The sequence below is a fragment of the Thermomyces lanuginosus genome (genome assembly GCF_041956635.1).
Source record: "Thermomyces lanuginosus strain ATCC 200065 unplaced genomic scaffold VTN49scaffold_22, whole genome shotgun sequence".
NCBI lineage: Eukaryota > Fungi > Ascomycota > Eurotiomycetes > Eurotiales > Trichocomaceae > Thermomyces > Thermomyces lanuginosus.
Genome location: NW_027192356.1, coordinates 1,181,396 through 1,200,216, shown reverse-complemented (window position 1 = coordinate 1,200,216; position 18,821 = coordinate 1,181,396). Strand labels below are relative to the sequence as shown.

The 18,821-nt window shown below is 52.6% G+C and overlaps 8 protein-coding genes and 1 non-coding gene across 9 annotated transcripts; 5 read left to right on the top strand and 4 right to left on the bottom strand.

The window, feature by feature from the left end:
• The first annotated feature begins 106 nt into the window (after window positions 1–106).
• VTN49DRAFT_t26 lies at window positions 107–178 on the top strand. The gene has a single exon. It is a non-coding gene; the product is annotated as a tRNA-Ala (tRNA).
• Window positions 179–413: 235 nt separating this feature from the next.
• VTN49DRAFT_1392 (uncharacterized protein) lies at window positions 414–2,165 on the bottom strand (the record flags this gene model as incomplete). Its single annotated transcript, XM_069409001.1, has 3 exons — window positions 414–1,425; window positions 1,495–1,847; window positions 1,914–2,165. The coding sequence occupies 3 exons, from the start codon at window positions 2,163–2,165 to the stop codon at window positions 414–416; spliced, it is 1,617 nt and encodes a 538-aa protein (XP_069270431.1).
• A 272-nt stretch (window positions 2,166–2,437) lies between these two features.
• VTN49DRAFT_1391 (uncharacterized protein) lies at window positions 2,438–3,221 on the top strand (the record flags this gene model as incomplete). The annotated part of the gene is made up of 7 exons (XM_069409000.1): window positions 2,438–2,488; window positions 2,551–2,571; window positions 2,650–2,656; window positions 2,711–2,791; window positions 2,844–2,907; window positions 2,970–3,107; window positions 3,173–3,221. 7 exons carry the CDS (start codon window positions 2,438–2,440, stop codon window positions 3,219–3,221), a joined length of 411 nt encoding a protein of 136 aa, XP_069270430.1.
• A 169-nt stretch (window positions 3,222–3,390) lies between these two features.
• VTN49DRAFT_1390 (uncharacterized protein) lies at window positions 3,391–7,163 on the bottom strand (the record flags this gene model as incomplete). Its single annotated transcript, XM_069408999.1, has 5 exons — window positions 3,391–4,499; window positions 4,557–5,850; window positions 5,904–6,856; window positions 6,918–7,041; window positions 7,158–7,163. The coding sequence occupies 5 exons, from the start codon at window positions 7,161–7,163 to the stop codon at window positions 3,391–3,393; spliced, it is 3,486 nt and encodes a 1,161-aa protein (XP_069270429.1).
• Window positions 7,164–7,456: 293 nt separating this feature from the next.
• Window positions 7,457–9,912, top strand: VTN49DRAFT_1389 (uncharacterized protein; the record flags this gene model as incomplete). The annotated part of the gene is made up of 2 exons (XM_069408997.1): window positions 7,457–7,792; window positions 7,846–9,912. The coding sequence occupies 2 exons, from the start codon at window positions 7,457–7,459 to the stop codon at window positions 9,910–9,912; spliced, it is 2,403 nt and encodes an 800-aa protein (XP_069270428.1).
• A 138-nt stretch (window positions 9,913–10,050) lies between these two features.
• Window positions 10,051–11,610, bottom strand: VTN49DRAFT_1388 (uncharacterized protein; the record flags this gene model as incomplete). Its single annotated transcript, XM_069408996.1, has 1 exon — window positions 10,051–11,610. One exon carries the CDS (start codon window positions 11,608–11,610, stop codon window positions 10,051–10,053), a length of 1,560 nt encoding a protein of 519 aa, XP_069270427.1.
• A 669-nt stretch (window positions 11,611–12,279) lies between these two features.
• Window positions 12,280–15,201, top strand: VTN49DRAFT_1387 (uncharacterized protein; the record flags this gene model as incomplete). Its single annotated transcript, XM_069408995.1, has 4 exons — window positions 12,280–12,559; window positions 12,607–12,794; window positions 12,846–14,164; window positions 14,220–15,201. The coding sequence occupies 4 exons, from the start codon at window positions 12,280–12,282 to the stop codon at window positions 15,199–15,201; spliced, it is 2,769 nt and encodes a 922-aa protein (XP_069270426.1).
• An 88-nt stretch (window positions 15,202–15,289) lies between these two features.
• Window positions 15,290–15,914, bottom strand: VTN49DRAFT_1386 (uncharacterized protein; the record flags this gene model as incomplete). Its single annotated transcript, XM_069408994.1, has 3 exons — window positions 15,290–15,386; window positions 15,454–15,741; window positions 15,811–15,914. 3 exons carry the CDS (start codon window positions 15,912–15,914, stop codon window positions 15,290–15,292), a joined length of 489 nt encoding a protein of 162 aa, XP_069270425.1.
• A 1,155-nt stretch (window positions 15,915–17,069) lies between these two features.
• On the top strand, window positions 17,070–17,852 carry VTN49DRAFT_1385 (uncharacterized protein; the record flags this gene model as incomplete). The annotated part of the gene is made up of 1 exon (XM_069408993.1): window positions 17,070–17,852. One exon carries the CDS (start codon window positions 17,070–17,072, stop codon window positions 17,850–17,852), a length of 783 nt encoding a protein of 260 aa, XP_069270424.1.
• Window positions 17,853–18,821: the final 969 nt, after the last annotated feature.

Below are 18,821 nucleotides of genomic sequence, written 5' to 3'. Positions count from 1 at the left end.
TGTTGTGGTTCATTCTGTTTTACGCGGTCCGGTGGCAGCGGAAATACCAACGAGCGAAGGGAATCATGCCTTGAAGCAAAATTTAGGCAGGCTTTCACCGTGAGATGGGCTTGTGGTTTAGTGGTATAATTTCCCGTTCGCATCGGGGAGGTCCGGGGTTCGATTCCCCGCGAGTCCAGCTTCAACTTTTTACTTTTTTTTGGATCCAAACCGCGGATCCTCCACGCGTTCAGCACTCACCCTTGATCAAGTTAAGGATCTCGCTCGAGGGCAATTATCATTGTAGGATCTGCTTTCGGAAGCTATTTTACTTTTTCCGTCACGAAAGTGCCCAGAGCTCCAATAGGCTATCCAGTAGTAAGTATTGTACAATTGCTCATGTAAAAGGTCTATATATATATATTACATGGCCGTCACAACGCACCACCGACCTTCTCAACAATCCACATCGCCAACCTCACATTCCATCCGACTCTCCGTTCCGTGCGCCGAAAATCCTCCCTAGATACAGGCGACGCGTCTGCCTGTAGCCACTCGGTCTCTGCCGCAAGTCTCTTCTTCAAACCTTCATCGGAGGTGACGACCAGGGCACCGACCTCGATATCCAGACTGTAGCTGCGCTTCGTGTAGTTGCTGCTGCCGATGAAAGTCAGGCTCGGATACTGCTCGTTGGGCAGTGTGATCCAGAGGCCCTTGGCGTGGTAGGTCCAGCCACCAGGTTGGCCAACGGTGCCGCGGCGCCATTCCTTCAGTTGGATAGCGTGCGTGCGCTGAGCCTCCGCGACGCGGTCGAGGAACCGAGCGGCGAGGTGTGTGTAGGCTGCAGGAAGCATACCGGATACACCAGGGGATCCGTAGAAGCCGTTTGCCCAGGGCGATGCGGTAAGAACAGTGCCCTGTGTTTTCGTTGTGGGCGAAGAGTCGGATGGTGTAGGAGAGGTACTCTCTACCAGGAGTGCGGAGAGAGTCGGGTGGATGTTGAAGTAGCCGGCCGTGAACATCCAACGCGAGTTTCGGAATGCGCCCGACTCGGCTGCGAGGAGACGAAGGATGCTGGTGACGGCGGGGAATTCCGTCGAGGTATCCGGGTTGAGAAGCGGCGTGAATTGTGCCACGGGATACACCAGAGTTCGACCGGACGGATCGATAGGGGTTAGCTGGGTTTTGCTTGGCCGGATCAGTGGCGCCAGAACGGAAGTTGCGTGGGAGATGAACGCCTGAGGATCATCCAATGGCGACGAGCAGCCATTCGCCTTGGGCCAGACAAGTTCGTATCCCGCTGGGATCTCAGGTCGGGCGACCACTTTAAAACTCAGCCCACACACGGCATGGTGTATTTGAGCGTAGTAATCACTGAGTGGCTTGGAACTGAATACATGGTATCTGTCCAGGCGATTTGTGAAGTAGTCCGTCGAAAGGTTCGCTCTATACTTGATCCACGATCAGGGGATGTCCGCAGGTAGTTCGTGCAAGAGTGCAGAGAGTCCAACGCACCCAGAAAGAATGATCTCGTCATCAATGCCGTAAAGTTTCATGTGCTGTAACCCCCAGCCCTCATCGAACCTTCGGGGGACGATCTTCTTGCGAAGCCCCGTTAGGTTGGGAGTATGGAACATACGGATCTCAACTCTGTCCGCGCCATACTTTTCAATCAACGGCGCCAGAAGCGATGCGCTACAAGGCTTGGGTGTTTCTCTGGTTCCGCGGAGACCATCTGTCAGCACGGAGACTTTGAGATTTGGGTTCTCGCGGAGCGCTTGGTCCAGTGTTGCAATCAATTCGTGCTCTGTCTTGCCAACATATAAGGTGGATAGGTATATTCGTGTTTTAGCATGTCTGATTTTATTCTAGCAATGGCAATATCAGCAATTTTCACATTGCCTACTGATAAATCCGGCCCAACTATAACCCACCTTGAGTGTCTCGTAAAATGAACTGGGTCCTTCTATCACGGTAATATTCGACGCAGGCACTTCGAAGCGCGGTGCAATGCGATCAAGTTCCACCGTCAATCCGCCCAGCGGTGATGCCGCTGACGTCGCTGTTGACGTCTTTGCGCCAGCAGAAGAAGCTGAGAATCGGCGGACGAGTAGCTCTCTTTGGACGACGCGCTGCTGTTGTCGCCATGTGCGACGCAGGGTCTGTTCGCCCACGCGCTTGAGCATGGTCTGAGCTCTGAGTTGTTGGCCCAACGCCAACCAATTGCTGAAGTCAAGCAGACAATCTATTCTCGAGGAAGTTGAACATCTTGTTTTATCTCAATCCGATAAATGGATCCGCGATTAAGCCGGCTAGGAGTGACAAACACTGCAAACAACACCACACACCATTCCGTTTTAGGAATAGTTCCATTTTTCCCATCGACGACATCGGGTCCTTGATCTGAGCAGGATTGCGAGATCCCAACCCGCTTGACATTCACCGTGCGCCTGTCAAGATGTCGACTATTACTCGTACCCTCCGCAACTTGTGGAGGATTGGATTCAAGGTACGCTGTCTGAAGCCACCGATCGAAGCCGCCAGGGCCCGAATGCTAACAGAGAACCACAGGAATATGGCCACCAGATGCAGGTACGTCAAACGATGATCGGATTGAGCAGGATACCAGGATTGGAGGCTTACCAGAGGATTCCGTCGGCGGAATTATAGTACATTGGTTCGTCTCTTATCCCGGCGCGTCGACGGGGGCGGAACTGACCGCGCAATACAGGTGACACCAAAGCCGGCACGCTGGTTGGCGTAGACCGCTTCGGCAACAAGTACTACGAGAACCGGGAGGAGGAACTTCCGAGTAAGCAGTGGCTGCGATTGTTGGCTGTCGACCCGTCTGCTCACAATCGTAGTTCGAACCCGATGGGTTGATTACAAGGAGAAGGACATCGACGCATCTCAGAGCGAGCCTGGCTGGTCAGTACATGCGATTTATATCTAGGATACCATGTGATAGGGACTGATGGAATGTGCTCCAGGCATTGCTGGCTTGCGCACATGGTTGACTCCCCGCCGAACCAGGACAAGATCCTGCAGTCTGGTCTTCGCAAGTGGGAGGCGCCGAAGCACACCCCGAATCTTACCCAGTCGCGCGCCGCTTACAAGCCATACTCCACGTACGTAGATCCTCTGTCTTACCAAGTTTGGCGGAGCAGTCGTCGCTGACTCGTAGGGGGTATAGTGTGCGACCGAAGATTAGCGCCTGGCAGCCTGTGGCGGCTGCTCGATAGACTCACAGACTTTCAATTTCTACTTTGTTTTGCTAAGTAGTAGATCGATCATTGATAGTCGTCATGAATTGATTGTACATATTTCCAACAAAAGCTTTGTTAAAGCTCTCAATCGCTATATCAGTTGAAACTTAGGAACATCAGGGGATATATAGGCCAAATCAGATTTTCACAGTACATATGACCCAGATCCTACATTCGACCAATGCCGAATTGGCTTCCGATCCTCCAGCTCGACACACCACCAGAGAACCTCCTTGGTCTTCTCGATCTGAGACCCAGCCTCGTACGCCCGAGAGAGTGCGTACCAAGCTTCAGAGTTATCCCACGAACTGCCTTGCTTCGTCAGGGCAGAGAGCAAGCCGAACGCGCGATCGCGCGCCGCTAGGCGATCGAGGTACCGCGGGTCAGGGTCTGGGTCGGGACCGCTGCCGGGGTCCCGCTTGGAAGGAGATGATGGTTCCTGGTCGCTTTGCTGCTCCTTGTTCGTTGTTGTGTTATTGGGAACGCTGTTGTTGACAGTAGGTGATTGGGCGTCACGTTGCGCAGGAGGAGCTTTGAAGAACGACAGGGTGGACGATACGTTGGCCTCTAGACGAGGCTGCGGCGGTTCCTGCGGAATCTTTTCCTCCCAGATGTCCAAGAGAAGATTAGCCAGGCCAACAGTTGCCTTGGGGTTATTGGGATCTCGCGTCAGAGCATCCTCGTAGTGGTTCATTGCTTCGTAGGGGAGATTCTGCGCCAGCGAGAGACTCCCCCGTTCCGCGAGAATATCCGCCCACAGCTCCTCGGAGCTCTTACTGATGCCGAGCGGGCGCTCGGAGAAAGCCCGGGCAGACGATTCCTGCGCGGCAACCAGGCTTTCGAACATTCCAGCATGCTTCGCTGCTTCTTCGCAGGCTTCGCGGGCATCTTCGAAGAGGGCCGCTCGGCGGTAGAGCCCCGCAATCAACAGCCAGATCTTGACGAGGACGGTGAGCGCATGCTTTTGCGTGTGCGCGGCGGAGTACAAGGTCAGGGCCCGCGTCGGGGATTCGAATCGATGCGGAGGTGGAAGCCGAACATCCTGCTCCGGAGGCTGCTTCTTATGTCCCACAGGTGGTGGTTGTGAGGTGTGCTTCATATTATGCGCGACGGGGGGTAGAGATTGCCTTGCACTCGATTTCGGGCGCTCCGGCAAAGTGTCGGAAACGGCTATCCCTATCTGGTCGACATTGTCGGCCGATTCGTCGCCGGCTTTGGACTCTTTCCCGGTTGGCGGTCGTGATTGAGAGCCGGCTGTATGTCGGGTTTTAGCGACCTTTATTTTGTCCAGGCAAGGGAGGCAGCCGTTACCTTCGTGCTTCTGTAGTTTCTGGGAACGCGAGCCGGCAGAGGCTGTTCCTGCGGTCGTACTTCCGGTAACTTGTATCGCCGGGGAATTTGGAGCATTGCTTGTGTCCTGGGTAGGAAGAGGTGGAACGTCGCCATTAGTACGTTCTGGGACTCTAGAGCCTTTCTTCCAGCCAAAGATGCCGCCACGGATACTTTTGATGGTTCCTGCAGAGCTCTTTGGCCGTGCCTGCTGCTGCTTGGAAGGACCCTCAGTCGTCACATCTAATTGCAGGCTGTCAAAGAGCGTCATGAATAACGTCAGAAGTTGATCGCAGTTGTTGACGGCCGCCTCCGGACCTTCCAAGACTTCCATTAGCGCGAGCTGAGTCATGAGTATCTCCAGGATGCGTTCCTTTTCCCGTCCGCGCAAGCTATTGACAAAGTCCCTGCGCTCCTCCTCCGGGTCTTGCTTGGCACGGTGGCTGCTGTCTCGCTGCTTCCGTTTGCTGTGGCCAAAGCCCGTGACGGAGGCGGGGAATTGCTCGAAAGCGGCTTCACAGGACCGACTGGCAACTGTAAAGTCTTGCTTAGCACTCAAAAGAAGCGCGAGAAGATGCCATAACGGCACGAGGTCTCGCTGCCTCAACAGTTTCGCTGATTCGGTTTCTTCTACCGAGGAGTGACTCTTCGACGACAGCGCTAGCTTCACGTAGTCTATGGCAGCATCCAAATCCCGGGACTCAGCCAGAACAAGTGCAAGGGCGTACAAGGTTGACAGATTATACTGTTCCCCGAGTTCTGGCGCGAGGCTTCGTTCGAGGTTCTCGATGGCCTCTGCCCGGATATCATCCCTGGCCTCATTCACAGGTGTCCATCGCGACCAATTCGCAAGGCCAATTCCGATAGCTCTGTAGGCCAAAGCGATCACATTCGGTGATACCTTGTTTATCTCGTCTGTCTCGCCATGATCTCCATTCTGCAGGGATCCGCCATCTAGATCTCGAGAAATGTCATTCTCTACATATTTCTCGAGAATTTCAATGAGATTCTTTGCCTTCTCCGCCTCTTTTCGCGAACCAATGGAGCAGAGAAGTAACACTCCTTCGGACACTGTCTGGAGGAGAGTTTCATCGCGTTCGAGGGTACCAGACTCGGCGGCCTTTTCGGCGCGATCCTTTGCACTCACCACGAGATCGATATACGAATCGAGAGCTTTGATGGCAAGATCAAACTCAGCCAGGGACGCATGCACATGGAACAAGCGCCGCAGAATTAGGTGAGAGTGATATGTCTTCGTAGCGGCCCTGTACAGAATCTGCAGGTCTTGTTAGTGGGCAGAAACGCACAGAATTCAGGGCCAGAGCCTACATCCAGAACGTTTCGCCCTACAGCGTCCTGGCCACCTTCGCCTAGGTCCTCATCTCGCCACCGCGGCCCACATAGAACTTCCCAGTTGCGGATGACCTGTTCAACCCATTCCTCAATGTGCGGATTGCTTGCATTAGCACGCGGGAACTTGACGTCTCGCAAAATGACATTCTCGCAGATCGACTCGATTTTTCGCAATTCATTTGCCAGCTGGTTGCGAGGCGAACCTGGACCAGGCGGGGTGTACACCATGTCTTCCTGAACAATGGTAGAAAGAAGCTGATAGTAGGACATCCACGTCGACGCCTGAGAAGCTGCATCAAAAGCGCTGCCAGTCTGCGCATGAACCGTACCGTCACGACGTTTGACATGTGGATGATTGGACCATAGCCGGAACGCACGAAGGGCGATTTCTATCGTGCTCTCATCCGCATCCGAGCAGGCTATCTCGCCTGCCATCAAAGCTGTCTTCGAGAGCAACTTCTCCGACCAATAAAGAGCCTGTGGGCATGAGAGCAATGACTGTGGTGGGTTGGCCAGGCGAGGCAACACAGGGACTGCGGTCTTCAGGGCATCATCGGAACCCGATGTGATGGACTGTGCGGCCGTCTTGATAAAGCTTCCTTTGGCAATGCAGACTTCAGTCCACCTGGTAATGCTCTCTGTGTCCGTCACGAGGCTCTGGATTGTCGATTCATCGAAACTATTCGGCAAGCGGGCCGCAGCTAAACTGGGCTCCGACAGGGTCCAATGTATCCAGCCAAGACATACTCTAGCCTGGAATACATCCTGTGGCGTACCCTCAGCTGCATCGATTGCGGATATCAGATCTGGAATCAAGTCGTGGAGACTCGACACCTGGGTGGGTTCGCTCTGGCCTTTTGCTGTCGAAGGCCGCTTGTTGTTGATGTGAGCAACGACTTGGACTTCGGCGCTGGCCGTCTGTATCAGGCCTATGCAAGAAAGCTGAGATCAGATTCTGCTGTCGAGTGTCGCATGCCATGGGGAGTGTACATTTTCGATGAGGGGCGTGCTTCGTGATTTTGCGGATTAGCTCTGGTACTTGGTGCCATCTTTCCTCACTGCGGGCCTCGTCCAAGGCAGTCAGATAGCCTTGGGCCTTTTCTGTTTCTCTGCCCTGCGACTAGTGTGTCAATTACGGGTTCATCTCACGAATAAGGGATATGAAGTGGGCACTCTAGAGCATGCGTCTCTGAAGCGTTCGCGTGATGGATTGGGGAACAGGGAACGTACAGTCATTTCTGCAGTATGCCGGGGCCAGCCGGGTGTATAACAAAATTCAGTAAAAGAACATTATGCCGGATAACATAGTACAATTGGCCAGCGGTGCACGTTGTTCAATGGACAAAGCTGGAGTGTTTAGGGCGTTGCAATTCGGCGCGATGGAGCACCTCCGGCGGTGAGAATATCACGCACTTTGATTGGTCAATGCTATTTTGAATAAGCTTCAGACATTTTTTTATTTATTCTTCATTGGCATGTGATAATTTTCTGTTTGCGATTTGACCGTCCAAAAGCCAAAAGAGGGCGCAATGGCTTCCTCGTCGACTCTGCGTGCGGTCACCCATCGCCTGACGACGACCCCGGTTCAGGATCTTCCCCACCTGGCTTCTCACTTGGCCGCTGCGATTGGCGACTGCGGCCGAATTTTATCAGCGCCGCATAGTCAAAAGTCAACGGGACCCGATGGAAGTAATGCGGTTCAGGTCAATAAGCTGAAGGCTCGGCTGACGAGCCTCCTGCAAGATCGCAGTGTCGAGGGGAGGTGGACGGCGGTGGTGTTGGTCAAGGCGACAATAGAAGCCGGGCAATGGGAGCTGCTTCGGGATTCCGAGCCATGGGTTCGCGGCTTGCTTGGGATTCTCTCTGTATGGATATTGTTTCACACTGTACGAGCATCCACAAGCTAACAGATGCTTAGAAACCGGACCCCGTGTCGACGAAGAAGCTCGCCATCATTACGCTCACACGCATCTTTCACTTGACATATCAGTACCCGACGCTGGTCCGAGAGATCACTACCCCATCTCTACCGTCATTTATCACGGCGGCATTGAATTTGATTTCCGTAAAACCTACATCGGAACCGCATCGGACGCTGAAGGAGGTCAACCCGTTGTTGGAGACGGTGCTGTGGGCATTAGACGAATTGATTTCGAGGCATCCCACGACATTCCGCCCATTTTCCGCGCAGATTCATAGTGTCTTAGTACAGGTACTTGGGTCGTCTGGTACCAGCAGATCGTTTTCAAGCTCCGTGGTGGACTTGTCGCAGAGACTCTTCGTCGCGCTCCACCACTGTGCTCCAAAGAACACGTCGAGTGACGAGTGGACAAGCGCATGCCGACTGACTATTGCTTCTATTCATCGCACTGCGGACAATGTCTTTCGCTCCGTGATAGAACAATGGGAGTCGACAGACCCGAACTTTCAGCACACCCCCCCATCGCGAGATGTCACTCAGGTCGTGGGCGATGATGGCCCGGACGATCTGGGGCTAGGGAGCTGGGAAGGGATGGATGCCGGAGCGAACAGATTTATCGGCTTGCTGCGTCTTTTAGCCACATTCGTGTCGTCGCGCACGGCATCCATCGTAAATATCCCTATCGGTGCGATTTTCGATATGAGCGCGCGAATCCTGTCAGTTTCCGTCCCCAAGGACGGAGAGGACGGCGCCCTCCAGAAAGTCGCAGAGATCAGCAGAGAGGAACGCGACGGGCTCTGGCTTGTGCTGCCCCGAATCCACGCTGCATGTGTCGACTTGTTTACCACTATCCTGCGCACGCTGAAAGCGGCCAGCCTCTCTGTAGCGCAGACGATCTTCGAGCAGCTACTCTGGGTATGGGACGCCGAGAAGTTCCACCACGAATTCCGGGCGTCTTCATATCGGCTGATCGAGGAGATGCTGCCATTGATCGGGCCATCGTTCACCAAACCCAACGTCACCGCATTAAACCCGATCATCCGCCAATGCTGCCAGGACCTTCTTTCCACCGATGAGGAAACCAATCCTTCTCAAGAGCGCAGCGCAAATTCCAAGGGGGGCAAGTCAAAGGATCATCAGGGCACCGCAAACGTCGATGCCTTCTTGAATCCGACCCTCAATGCCCGAAACCTGGGGAAGGCCGATGTTCGTTATCCACCGCATTCCGACGCGCATCGTGTTCTGCCCTTATTTTTCCGCTATCTACCAGTCGAACATCTCTCACTGCCGACCCGGGCAGAAATGGATCGAACAGCCATCCTGACGGGCCACCACGACGCTATGATTGCCAGTGTGATGAATCCTGTCCCTTCAGTCAAGGGGCGTAAGCCTATCCCTAGCATCATGCCGTTTCTGGTACGACGGTATTCCGAGCAGGCGGATGTTGAAACCCTGTTGCGGCCAAGGATGCCAGTCATCCTCAGCGCCACCGGCGGCGTTCTGCCGTCAACGGAAGAAGCAGAAGACGAAGAGGAGCAGGAGGAAGAGCCGTCGTCTGTAAGTCCGGAGATCCAAGAAACGCAACCGTCGCGGCCTCTCCGAACATCGACCATCACAACTCCCGAAGCGGGTCCCACTGGCAACAAGAGACCTCTTCCCTCGGACGCTGAGAAGAACGATGACGACCAGCAACCTCAATCCGCGAGAGCCTCTTCAATCCCTCTCAAAACAGCCACCGCGCCACAACTCAAAAAGGCTCGTCTAGAGTCGGAAAACGCGACTTTTTCTTCATCGATTCCGATAACCCTGCCCGAGGCGTCGGCGTCCCCAGCGACGCTTTCCTCAGCAGCTGCACCGTCAGTGTCGTCAATTGTGGATCAGAGTATCTCGGCTCCACAGACTGTAGCTACGCGCGCTGAATCTGCCAATGTGCAGCTGTTTGCTGGGGCTTCGACTGGTGATAAAGTCGCTGAAGAGGGACAAGATGGTGATGAGGAAGACGATGAGATTCCGACTTTGACAATGGATTCCGAAGACGAAGACGATGACGAGGAGGAAGCATAACTGTCTTGTCTATACCCCGATATAAACTATTAGGTCTATCTAACTTGACAGTCATTTAACCCCGAAATCAAAATAACCCGAAATCTAGCGTCTAAACGCCTATTTACCCATGATCTAAATCGTCGTATTGACCCGAAGTCACGCCAATGCGGTACCCCTCAGCCACAAATTTCCTCCATCCCAATGCCTAAATATTCTCCGCACACAGATCCATCCTTCCCGCTCATCGGTCTTTCCAATACCCAGGCCCCGCAGCGGACTTATAGGAATGGGTTCGAAGAGCCATACCCCGCCTCGCGCAAAGTCATCCACGAGCAAGGGGCCGGTGTGATAGAACCATACAAGGACGAACAGGAGGTTAGCAGCCCGGCGCATCCAGCGGGGAATCCTGTGGGAATAGGGTAGTTTTAGCAGAATAAAGTGCGTGACAAAGCGCTGCGCAAAGATACCAAAGGCTTGTAAAAAGAAAAATATAAAGGCATCAAGTGGCTTTGTGTCAGCAAGTTGCGTGTAGCTGCCCAGGGCATGCATGATGCCGCTGAGCCCGAAGCCGACGAGCGTTCGGATAATGCTCTCGCGGAGACGGTAGCGATGCGGCGAGGATTCCTTGCTTTGAAAAATGAGTGCACAGAGGAAGCGGCCTGCCGAGGAGAAGCCGACGCGAAAGATTTGATGCCACCAGACGTTCCAGACGCCGGCGAGTCCGTCATCTAGGACTGCCATTGGAGAACCGAATATTTCGGGATACATCCATGCCTCGTCCAAAGGTTGGTGACTGATGAGGCGTGCAAAGCAAGGGAAGGAGAGCGACATCCCTAGGAAGAATATGGGGCTTGTGGATGTGATAAAATCCAGAGAGAAAAGAATCCCGATCCCAGCCAGAAGGAGTCGGTAACAGCGAACCAACACAGGCGAGAAATCGAGAACATCAAATGGGAACGGTGGCGGTGGGCTGGGGTCCACGAAACCCCAGAAGTACACGTCGCGGTTCATCAGCACTTTGATAATATCCAGTGCAATGTATGCCCGTAGGAACGATAAACATGCGTACTTTAGTCGTTGCCAGGAGTCGGGAATCGCGGGTTCTCCAACCAGTGTCGTTCCCCCGATGTCCTTGAGTACAGCTGCTGGCAATGGGCGAAGAGATCGCGATCTCCAGTTCCAGTTAGGACCGCGGAAGTTGAATATCAAATCGGACACCCAGTCGAGCCGGTGCAGGAATCTTTTCGGAAATGTCTGCCAGTGATAGACCCTACGCTGCGAACGCCGCGGCCGCGGGCTGATTTTCGCATCGCCATTCATATCTTGAACAGAAACACTCTCATTCTCAGTTGCCGATTCTTGTTCAATTCTCTTGAAGTCTCTTTGGACATCGTTAAACACAAGTAGTGTCGAACTCCACACGAGAAACCAGAATGTCACCAGCCCGACTCCATACCCATTGGCGGTTCCCGTGAGCCGAACGTTTAGTATTGTCCAAACACTTAAGCCAACAATGGCTGCGTGGAATGAGTATCGAACGAGCCGAGACTGAGCCGGGCTCTTGTATGGAACGAGAAGTGGGATTACAATCAGGCAGAAGAAGGTGAACCAGAGCCGCAGCAGAAGGGGATAGACCTTCCCCTGCTCAAGGAGGGCCTCATACTGCTCCTGCCTCTGTTCGAGGATGTCAAGATATGAGGCTGGAATGCTGCGCATTGTCAAACTGTTTGACATGAGTGCTAAGTATCAGAGCAGGCTCCGAGCTAGCTCATTGTCAGTACGCTGGCAAATAATATATTCATGAATACGTTGCAAGTCTTAGAAAGAAGGAAGTACGCAAATCAAGCAATCCAGCACAATCCGGAGCTGAAATTTGCACTGTGTCCACCGTAGTTTAGCCGGCAAGAGGGCGCCGAAGCTCAAGCTTCACAAGACTCAAGTACCAAGAATGGTGACGCATGTTTGCATTGTTTGGCTGATCGACGGCCCTAACTTAATTCAGTTTAGTGCCAGGGGAAGAAGCCATGGCACTGGCCCCGTCTGTGCACGACAGGCCTAAGCCTAATCTGGACTAGCATGCACTTTCCTCGCGCTTCAGCAACCGGCTCCATCTTTTCGCGATCTTTCAAGTCCTTCCATCGGCATCTTGAAATCGGCCACTCTCTAATCAGAAGAACTGCCGAGAGATTGTGAGGTTAACTCCTCGACTTCAATCCAATTATTGATTTTACGCCCAGCTGAACCTGGGCTGTTTGGTGGCATATCAGATCACGTGTCGCAGAGTTTGACGCGTCGCGTGCATCCGGGTTTTCGATTGAGGAGAGTTTATCCAAAAGCATAGAGGACAACTGACTCCTGTGAGCTCGATGAGCTCAGCTTGCAGCTATGCCGCCGCGACGTAGTGCAGCCAAGCGCAAGGCGAACGACTCCGACAACAATAACATATCCTGGGCTGACAGAAGAAGGATCCGGATGGAAGATATAGATCGTAGCATGGCGGCAACAGGTCAGCGGCTGGGCAGGGATACAACTTACATTCCCCTGAGCCAGGCTTCATTTGTGATTGATTTGAGCCGTGATTCTGATGATGACGATGATGCCTTCGCCCTCCTCCAAGGGAGCCAAGTAGCGGAGGATGCAGATGTTTCGACATATGAGCACTATGGTATTTGCCATGCAGTTTGGTGACAGCCACATTTCTAACTTGTTCAGATGACCTTCACACGAAGATCGTGGGAGTGCGCTATTACCGTGGCTATGCCAGCGTGGGCGAGCGTGTTCTTCTGAGGAGAGAGCCAAACAATCCATATGACAAAAACGCGATCCGCGTTGACAATGTCATGGGACAGCAGATTGGCCACATTGGGCGTCACATGGCTGCAAGGCTAGCACCTTACATGGTAAAACGATTTCAAGCTCCAATATGCATACATTGTACTAAACCCAAGTAGGATGATAGAAGCCTGCAGATCGAAGCGCTGTTGGCTGGTCCAATTGGGGTTTACGATTGTGATGTTCTTCTGAAACTCTTTGGCCCGACTGACCCAGAGAGAAAGGAAAGGGTCAAACAGAGGATGAAAGACGACAGGCTGCCAACGAAGATTGTGAACATGAGAGATAAGGAAAGACTGAAGAGATTTAAAGAAGCCCAGAAGAACGCACGGGCTGCTGCGCGGGGACTCGGTCAAGTGCCTTACAATGTTGATGCTTCCGTGTTTGTCAGCAATCATATATCCAACGGCTTGGGAGCTCCTGCAGACTACGAAGACTTGCTGCAGCAAAGCACCGCATTCAACCCACGGCAAATGGGCCAGACGGTTGAGAAATTCGGAATGAGTGAAACTGACCTCGCCAACATGCCCATGGCTGATATACCCCTTGCCATGAAGACTGAGCTTTTACCCTACCAGCGCCAGGGTTTGGCCTGGATGCTGGAGAAAGAGAACCCCAAACTGCCGGTGCAAAGCTCGGATCCGCCGGTCCAGCTCTGGAAGCGTGAAGGAGAGCGATTCAAGAACATTGCGACCAAATTTTCCACGGCTTCTCCGCCTCCGCTGGCCAGCGGCGGGATCCTGGCAGATGACATGGGTCTGGGTAAGACAATCCAGGTCATTTCACTGATCGTTGCGGATTCCAATCCAAAGAGTTCTCAATCAACCAAAACTACATTGATCGTGAGTCCCGTAGGCGTAATGAGCAACTGGAAGAACCAGATCGAGACCCATGTTAAGCCGGAAAATGCATTGCGGGTGCACATCTACCACGGTGCCGGCAGGAAGGAAGCCAGCAAGTTAAGTAAATACGACGTCGTCATCACCAGTTATGGGACGTTGGCGTCGGAGTACAGTACGGACAGTTCAGATGGGCTGTTCTCGCTGCATTGGCGTCGCATCGTCCTCGACGAGGGCCATACAATCCGCAATCCGCGGTCCAAAGGTGCATATGCTGTTTGCAAGCTCAATGCAGATTCACGATGGACCTTGACGGGCACACCGATCATCAACTCGCTTCGAGACCTGTACTCGCAGATCCGATTCTTACGACTATCGGGTGGTCTAGAAGACCCGACCATGTTCAATGCCGCCTTGATCCGTCCCTTGACCGTTGGTGACCCGGAGGGAACAGCTCTTCTTCAGCAGATCATGGCGGCGATCTGTCTGAGACGACGCAAGGACATGTCGTTTGTTAATCTACGTCTTCCCCCACTTCGGTCGCATGTCTTGCGTGTGAAATTCCATCCTCACGAACAGGAAAAATACGATTTGTTCCAGTGCGTTTACTCCACGGAACCTATGAGTCAGGACAGAGATGCTAATCTGGAGCAGGGCTGAGGCCAAGGGCGTTCTCCACGAATACCAACGCAAGCAGCAGCAAAAGCAGGATGGTCCAACCTACTCTCACATCCTCGAAGTCCTTCTCCGCCTGCGCCAGGTGTGCAACCACTGGGCGCTGTGCCGGAACCGAGTAGATAAACTTCTTTCCCTCCTGGAGACGAACAAGGTCGTGGATCTGACCCCAGAAAACGTCAAAGCACTTCAGGATATGCTTCAACTGCGGATCGAGAGCCAGGAAACGTGCGCTGTCTGTCTGGATGTCTTGAATAACCCGGTAATCACAGCATGCGGACACTCCTTTGACCGAGCCTGCATTGAGGAGGTCATTGAAAGGCAACACAAGTGCCCTCTCTGCCGCGCTGAAATCAAAAACACCAGTTCGCTGGTGTCCCCGTCCACGGAAATGGGCGAGGATGATGCTATTACGACTGACCCGGGCCAGCCAAGTAGCAAGATTGAAACTCTTCTGAAGATTTTGACTGCAAAGGGCCAAGCTTCAGGAACCAAGACTGTGGTGTTCAGCCAGTGGACGTCATTCCTGGATCTTGTCGAGCCACACCTGACCAAGGCCGGAATCAACTTTGCGCGCATCGACGGCAAGTTGTCCACGCCGAAGCGTGACGCTGCCATCGCGCGCTTCAGCAAGGATGAGGATTGCACCGTCCTCTTGGCCAGTCTGAACGTCTGCAGCGTGGGGCTGAACCTCGTCGCTGCTAATCAGGTGATCCTCTCGGACAGCTGGTGGGCGCCGGCCATTGAAGACCAAGCGATAGACCGAGTGTACCGCCTGGGTCAGACCCGTGAGACGACGGTCTGGCGGTTGGTCATGGAGGGCAGTATCGAGGACCGGGTGCTCGAGATCCAGGAGCGGAAGAGGCTTCTGTCATCAACGGCACTGAGCGAGGCTGGGACGAAGAAGAAGGAGGAGAGCACTGCAGCACGGATTGCGGATTTGGAGAAGTTGCTGCAGTGAGCGTCATAGATTTCGGTCACTGTATTTTTTTTTTTCCAATAATGTTTTAATATTTGACCCTGCATTGTGTGAATACAAATGAATCATATCAACTACCAAGCCACTTATCCACAAACCATCCCGTCACAAAAGCATAAACGCTCTTGTGCACCAGGTCGATGACTTGCTCATTAACCGGCCAGGTCCTGCAACACATCCATTCATCAGTATGATCCACAACCACCATTATCGTTCAGGGGAAAAAGAACCAACCAAGGTAAAGCCCCCACCCCCGTCCAATTCTCCAATGTTTGATCAATCAACAACCTCACCCCCGTAAACATGAAGCTTGCAAACGGGCCCATCACGCCATTCATCGCCATCGCTGCCCGCACAATCCCCGCGACAGCGCCCTGTCCGTAGTGCATCGCCATATTCAGCCCGAATCGCTCTTCATCGGGTCGTACGGGGAGACGCAGGAGTCGTTCGAGGGTGTGTGCCGGGACATACGAATTGGGGCGATGGGTGAAGACTTGCTCGATTTTGGCGGTTACGGTCATGCTATGTAGAGCACAATTAGGTCAGATTAGAAAATTGATTCATTGATGGATAGGGTTTCGGGAGATGTACGCGGCTACACCGAGAAGTCCAGCACCGCAACCGTAGAGGACGCATGTCCCAATGGATTCGAACATTGGGCGGCTTGCGAGGGTGCTATCAGCGCGACGAGGCATGTCGCTGGATCGAATATTGACGATGGAATGACTACTAATATCACAGAGAATTATTGCATTTCTACTTGGGAGAACCAGGCTACTTAAGTCGATATGCAAGTTTGAGGAAGCGGTCCTTGACGTCAGAATGAGGATTGAGTTGGTCTAGGTTAGGGCTTGCGACGAGAATCGTTCTTCCCCGCTTGGAAAAATTGGACTGCCGTGCAGAGATGATCGTAGGTGCTACAATAATACGACCTATACTGCAGGTTTAAGGCTGTCAGGATTTTCAAGCGTGACAATCTTTGGAAACCTTGACTGCCTTCAGATTGATGAACGTATCGCATGGGCGACAGACCTGTCACTTGGACGATGCAGGAATTCAGCTAAGTTATTCCCTTTGCGGTTTAGCCTAGTTAACTAATCACTGTGGTTCCCTAATGGGTTAGGCGCCATTAGGGTTGACCCTAATCAAAAGCCATGGAAAAGCTGACCTTCCGTCATTGTCCTTTCCCTCTTCCATTACCTGTTAACGTTCTCCGAAGAACGGACAGACAAGCTTCATGCAATTCCGAAGAGCATTCATGCGGGCGGGATAACTTATCTTCCCCGTAGGAAACAGACTACCGAGATGGAAAAATGAGTCGAACAGGAACCATTATGACAATTACGACATCTGCGAGGATCCTTATTTCCTCAGGACTATTGACGAAGATGAGGGGGAGGAATGACATATTTGCTGGAAAGACACGATACAAATAAGAGCAGATCACTGAGATACCAAGTGATTTGTTTGCACCCTGCCACCCACTGCTGCCGAATACCATTGCATGCCATTTGGAGACGAAATGTACTAGTCTTCTGCGTATTTGGTTCAGAAAGAGCGGCAACCCGCCTAGTGCCTCAAGACTTTTGAGTTCAACAGGGAGATCCAGCTGCCAAAATTGGTAGTGCTCGTCATTCATGGATATAACCACGTCACAAAAGCTCGCAGTATTCCCAGAGTTGTCAGATGGAAGCCTCCCGATGCTCCTTTCTTTAGCCCACTTGAACTTCAACCACAAATCTCTCCCACAGAAGCATAACCATCTTCTCTTTATCTCAGTATTGCGACCAGTGATACGTTACCAACACTCCTAACAAGTCAACAATACATTTTAACAAATATTTACAACAATGGCAAAGTTCATGACGCTCTTCAACTATCTCCAAATCGGCCCACCGGCGTTGCCGGTATTAGAGGAGGGCTGGCCGGACAATACAGCAAACCGGATGCCCTCCTACGACGACATTGACCAAATTGGCGTCTGGAATGATTTTAATCTCGACACGATCTTACATCGTCATGGACAATTTTTGACGGAAATCCAGATTGAGCATGACCCAATGCCAACCTCACCGCCACCACCAGTCACCTCGGAGATCGGCTTACGCCATCGAGCAGCGTTTTTCTTGGAGGCCAGGGTTCGACGTGCCCTTCGCCGCAGCTTCGAGCAGCTCGCGGCCGGCGGTGGACTTGATACCCGGACAGTTGTATCATTCGGGGAAGGGGAGCTGGCTTGGGCTCCCAACAATTCGGTCCCCGATTTTGCGTATTTTGCAACAAACCAACCGGCGAGCGCGAGACCGAATCGTGCACCAGGGGAGCTCAAACCATCATTCAAGTGGTCATCGACCCAACGAAATAGTCCCAGTGCGAGATGCCAGAGAGAGTTCAGACAAGCGTTGTCGGAGCTCAACTGGTACATGAGACAAAACAATGCGCACTATGGTTTTATCCTAACCGATCGTGAGCTTGTCACCATTCGACGGGTGGACAACAGTAGAAGGCTGGAGCTTTCCGAGTCGATTCCCTGGGCTGCTGCAGGCAGTGCGGCACAACCACGATTGACAGTACCCCTCGCATTATGGTACTTGGGAATGCTCGCCTCCGACGATGAGCTGTGGAAATTCCAGTGATGGGATTGGGTGAAAGCGTGTGTCGTACAGCTCATCGCTAGAGTCGAGCATCTCCGGGTACCATATTGCGAGGGGTACTGTAAACCGTGGGTTGTGCCGCACTGCCTGCAGCAGCCCAGGGAATCGACTCGGAAAGCTCCAGCCTTCCATTGTCGTCAGACGGATACATGGCGAGCAATTGTTTTGTGCCCCAGTTGACCTTTTGCAATGCTCAGTTGATTCCCCTTCGAAGTCTCTGAGTGGAAACATTGTGTGATTGGCTCGATACATTTGAATATGATTTGGGTTCGCCTGGGTTGCGAAAGTAGTACAGCATCCAACATCTTCTTCTTTCCAGTCTTTCTCGATTTCTCAACCGGAAATCAGCGAAGCTCTTGTCAGCATAGATTAATCTCGACAAAGAGCTCGATCGACTTGGGTTTAGTATTTTGGCACAGGAAGACGCTGAATCACGGTGACAAGGGACTTGGACACATCAGGAGTAGTAGGTTGTCTAACGGCTGCGGATCGGGAAACTCTGCTGACATGGATTCTTCCGTGAAGATCAGCCTTGAAAATCATTCAATCGCGCGGAAGACCTGCATGGAAATGCTCAACGGTACTACGTCCCGAAGGTGAGGCTGCTGTCTCGAAAACCAAACCAAAAGGCACGGGGCCATCATCGTTGAAAATAAAGACAAAACTACATGTTGAATCGGTGCCGAGCGGAGACCAAAGGATTCATATTTCGACGCTCGAGTCTGCGATCCCGTCCCCTGCTCACGAAGAAAAACACTTCAAGCTTGACGCATGTTTCCGGGAAGCTCGGGAGAACAGGACTCATCAGATCAAAGATATTCGCTGGGCAAGAACACACTCGGCTAAGAAAGAGGATAAAAAAGTTTGAGTTTTCCCATCTCCCACTACAACTCTAGTATTATCCATCGAATATCAATCTTCCAAAAGTTAAGACAAGAAAGGCGCATCGAG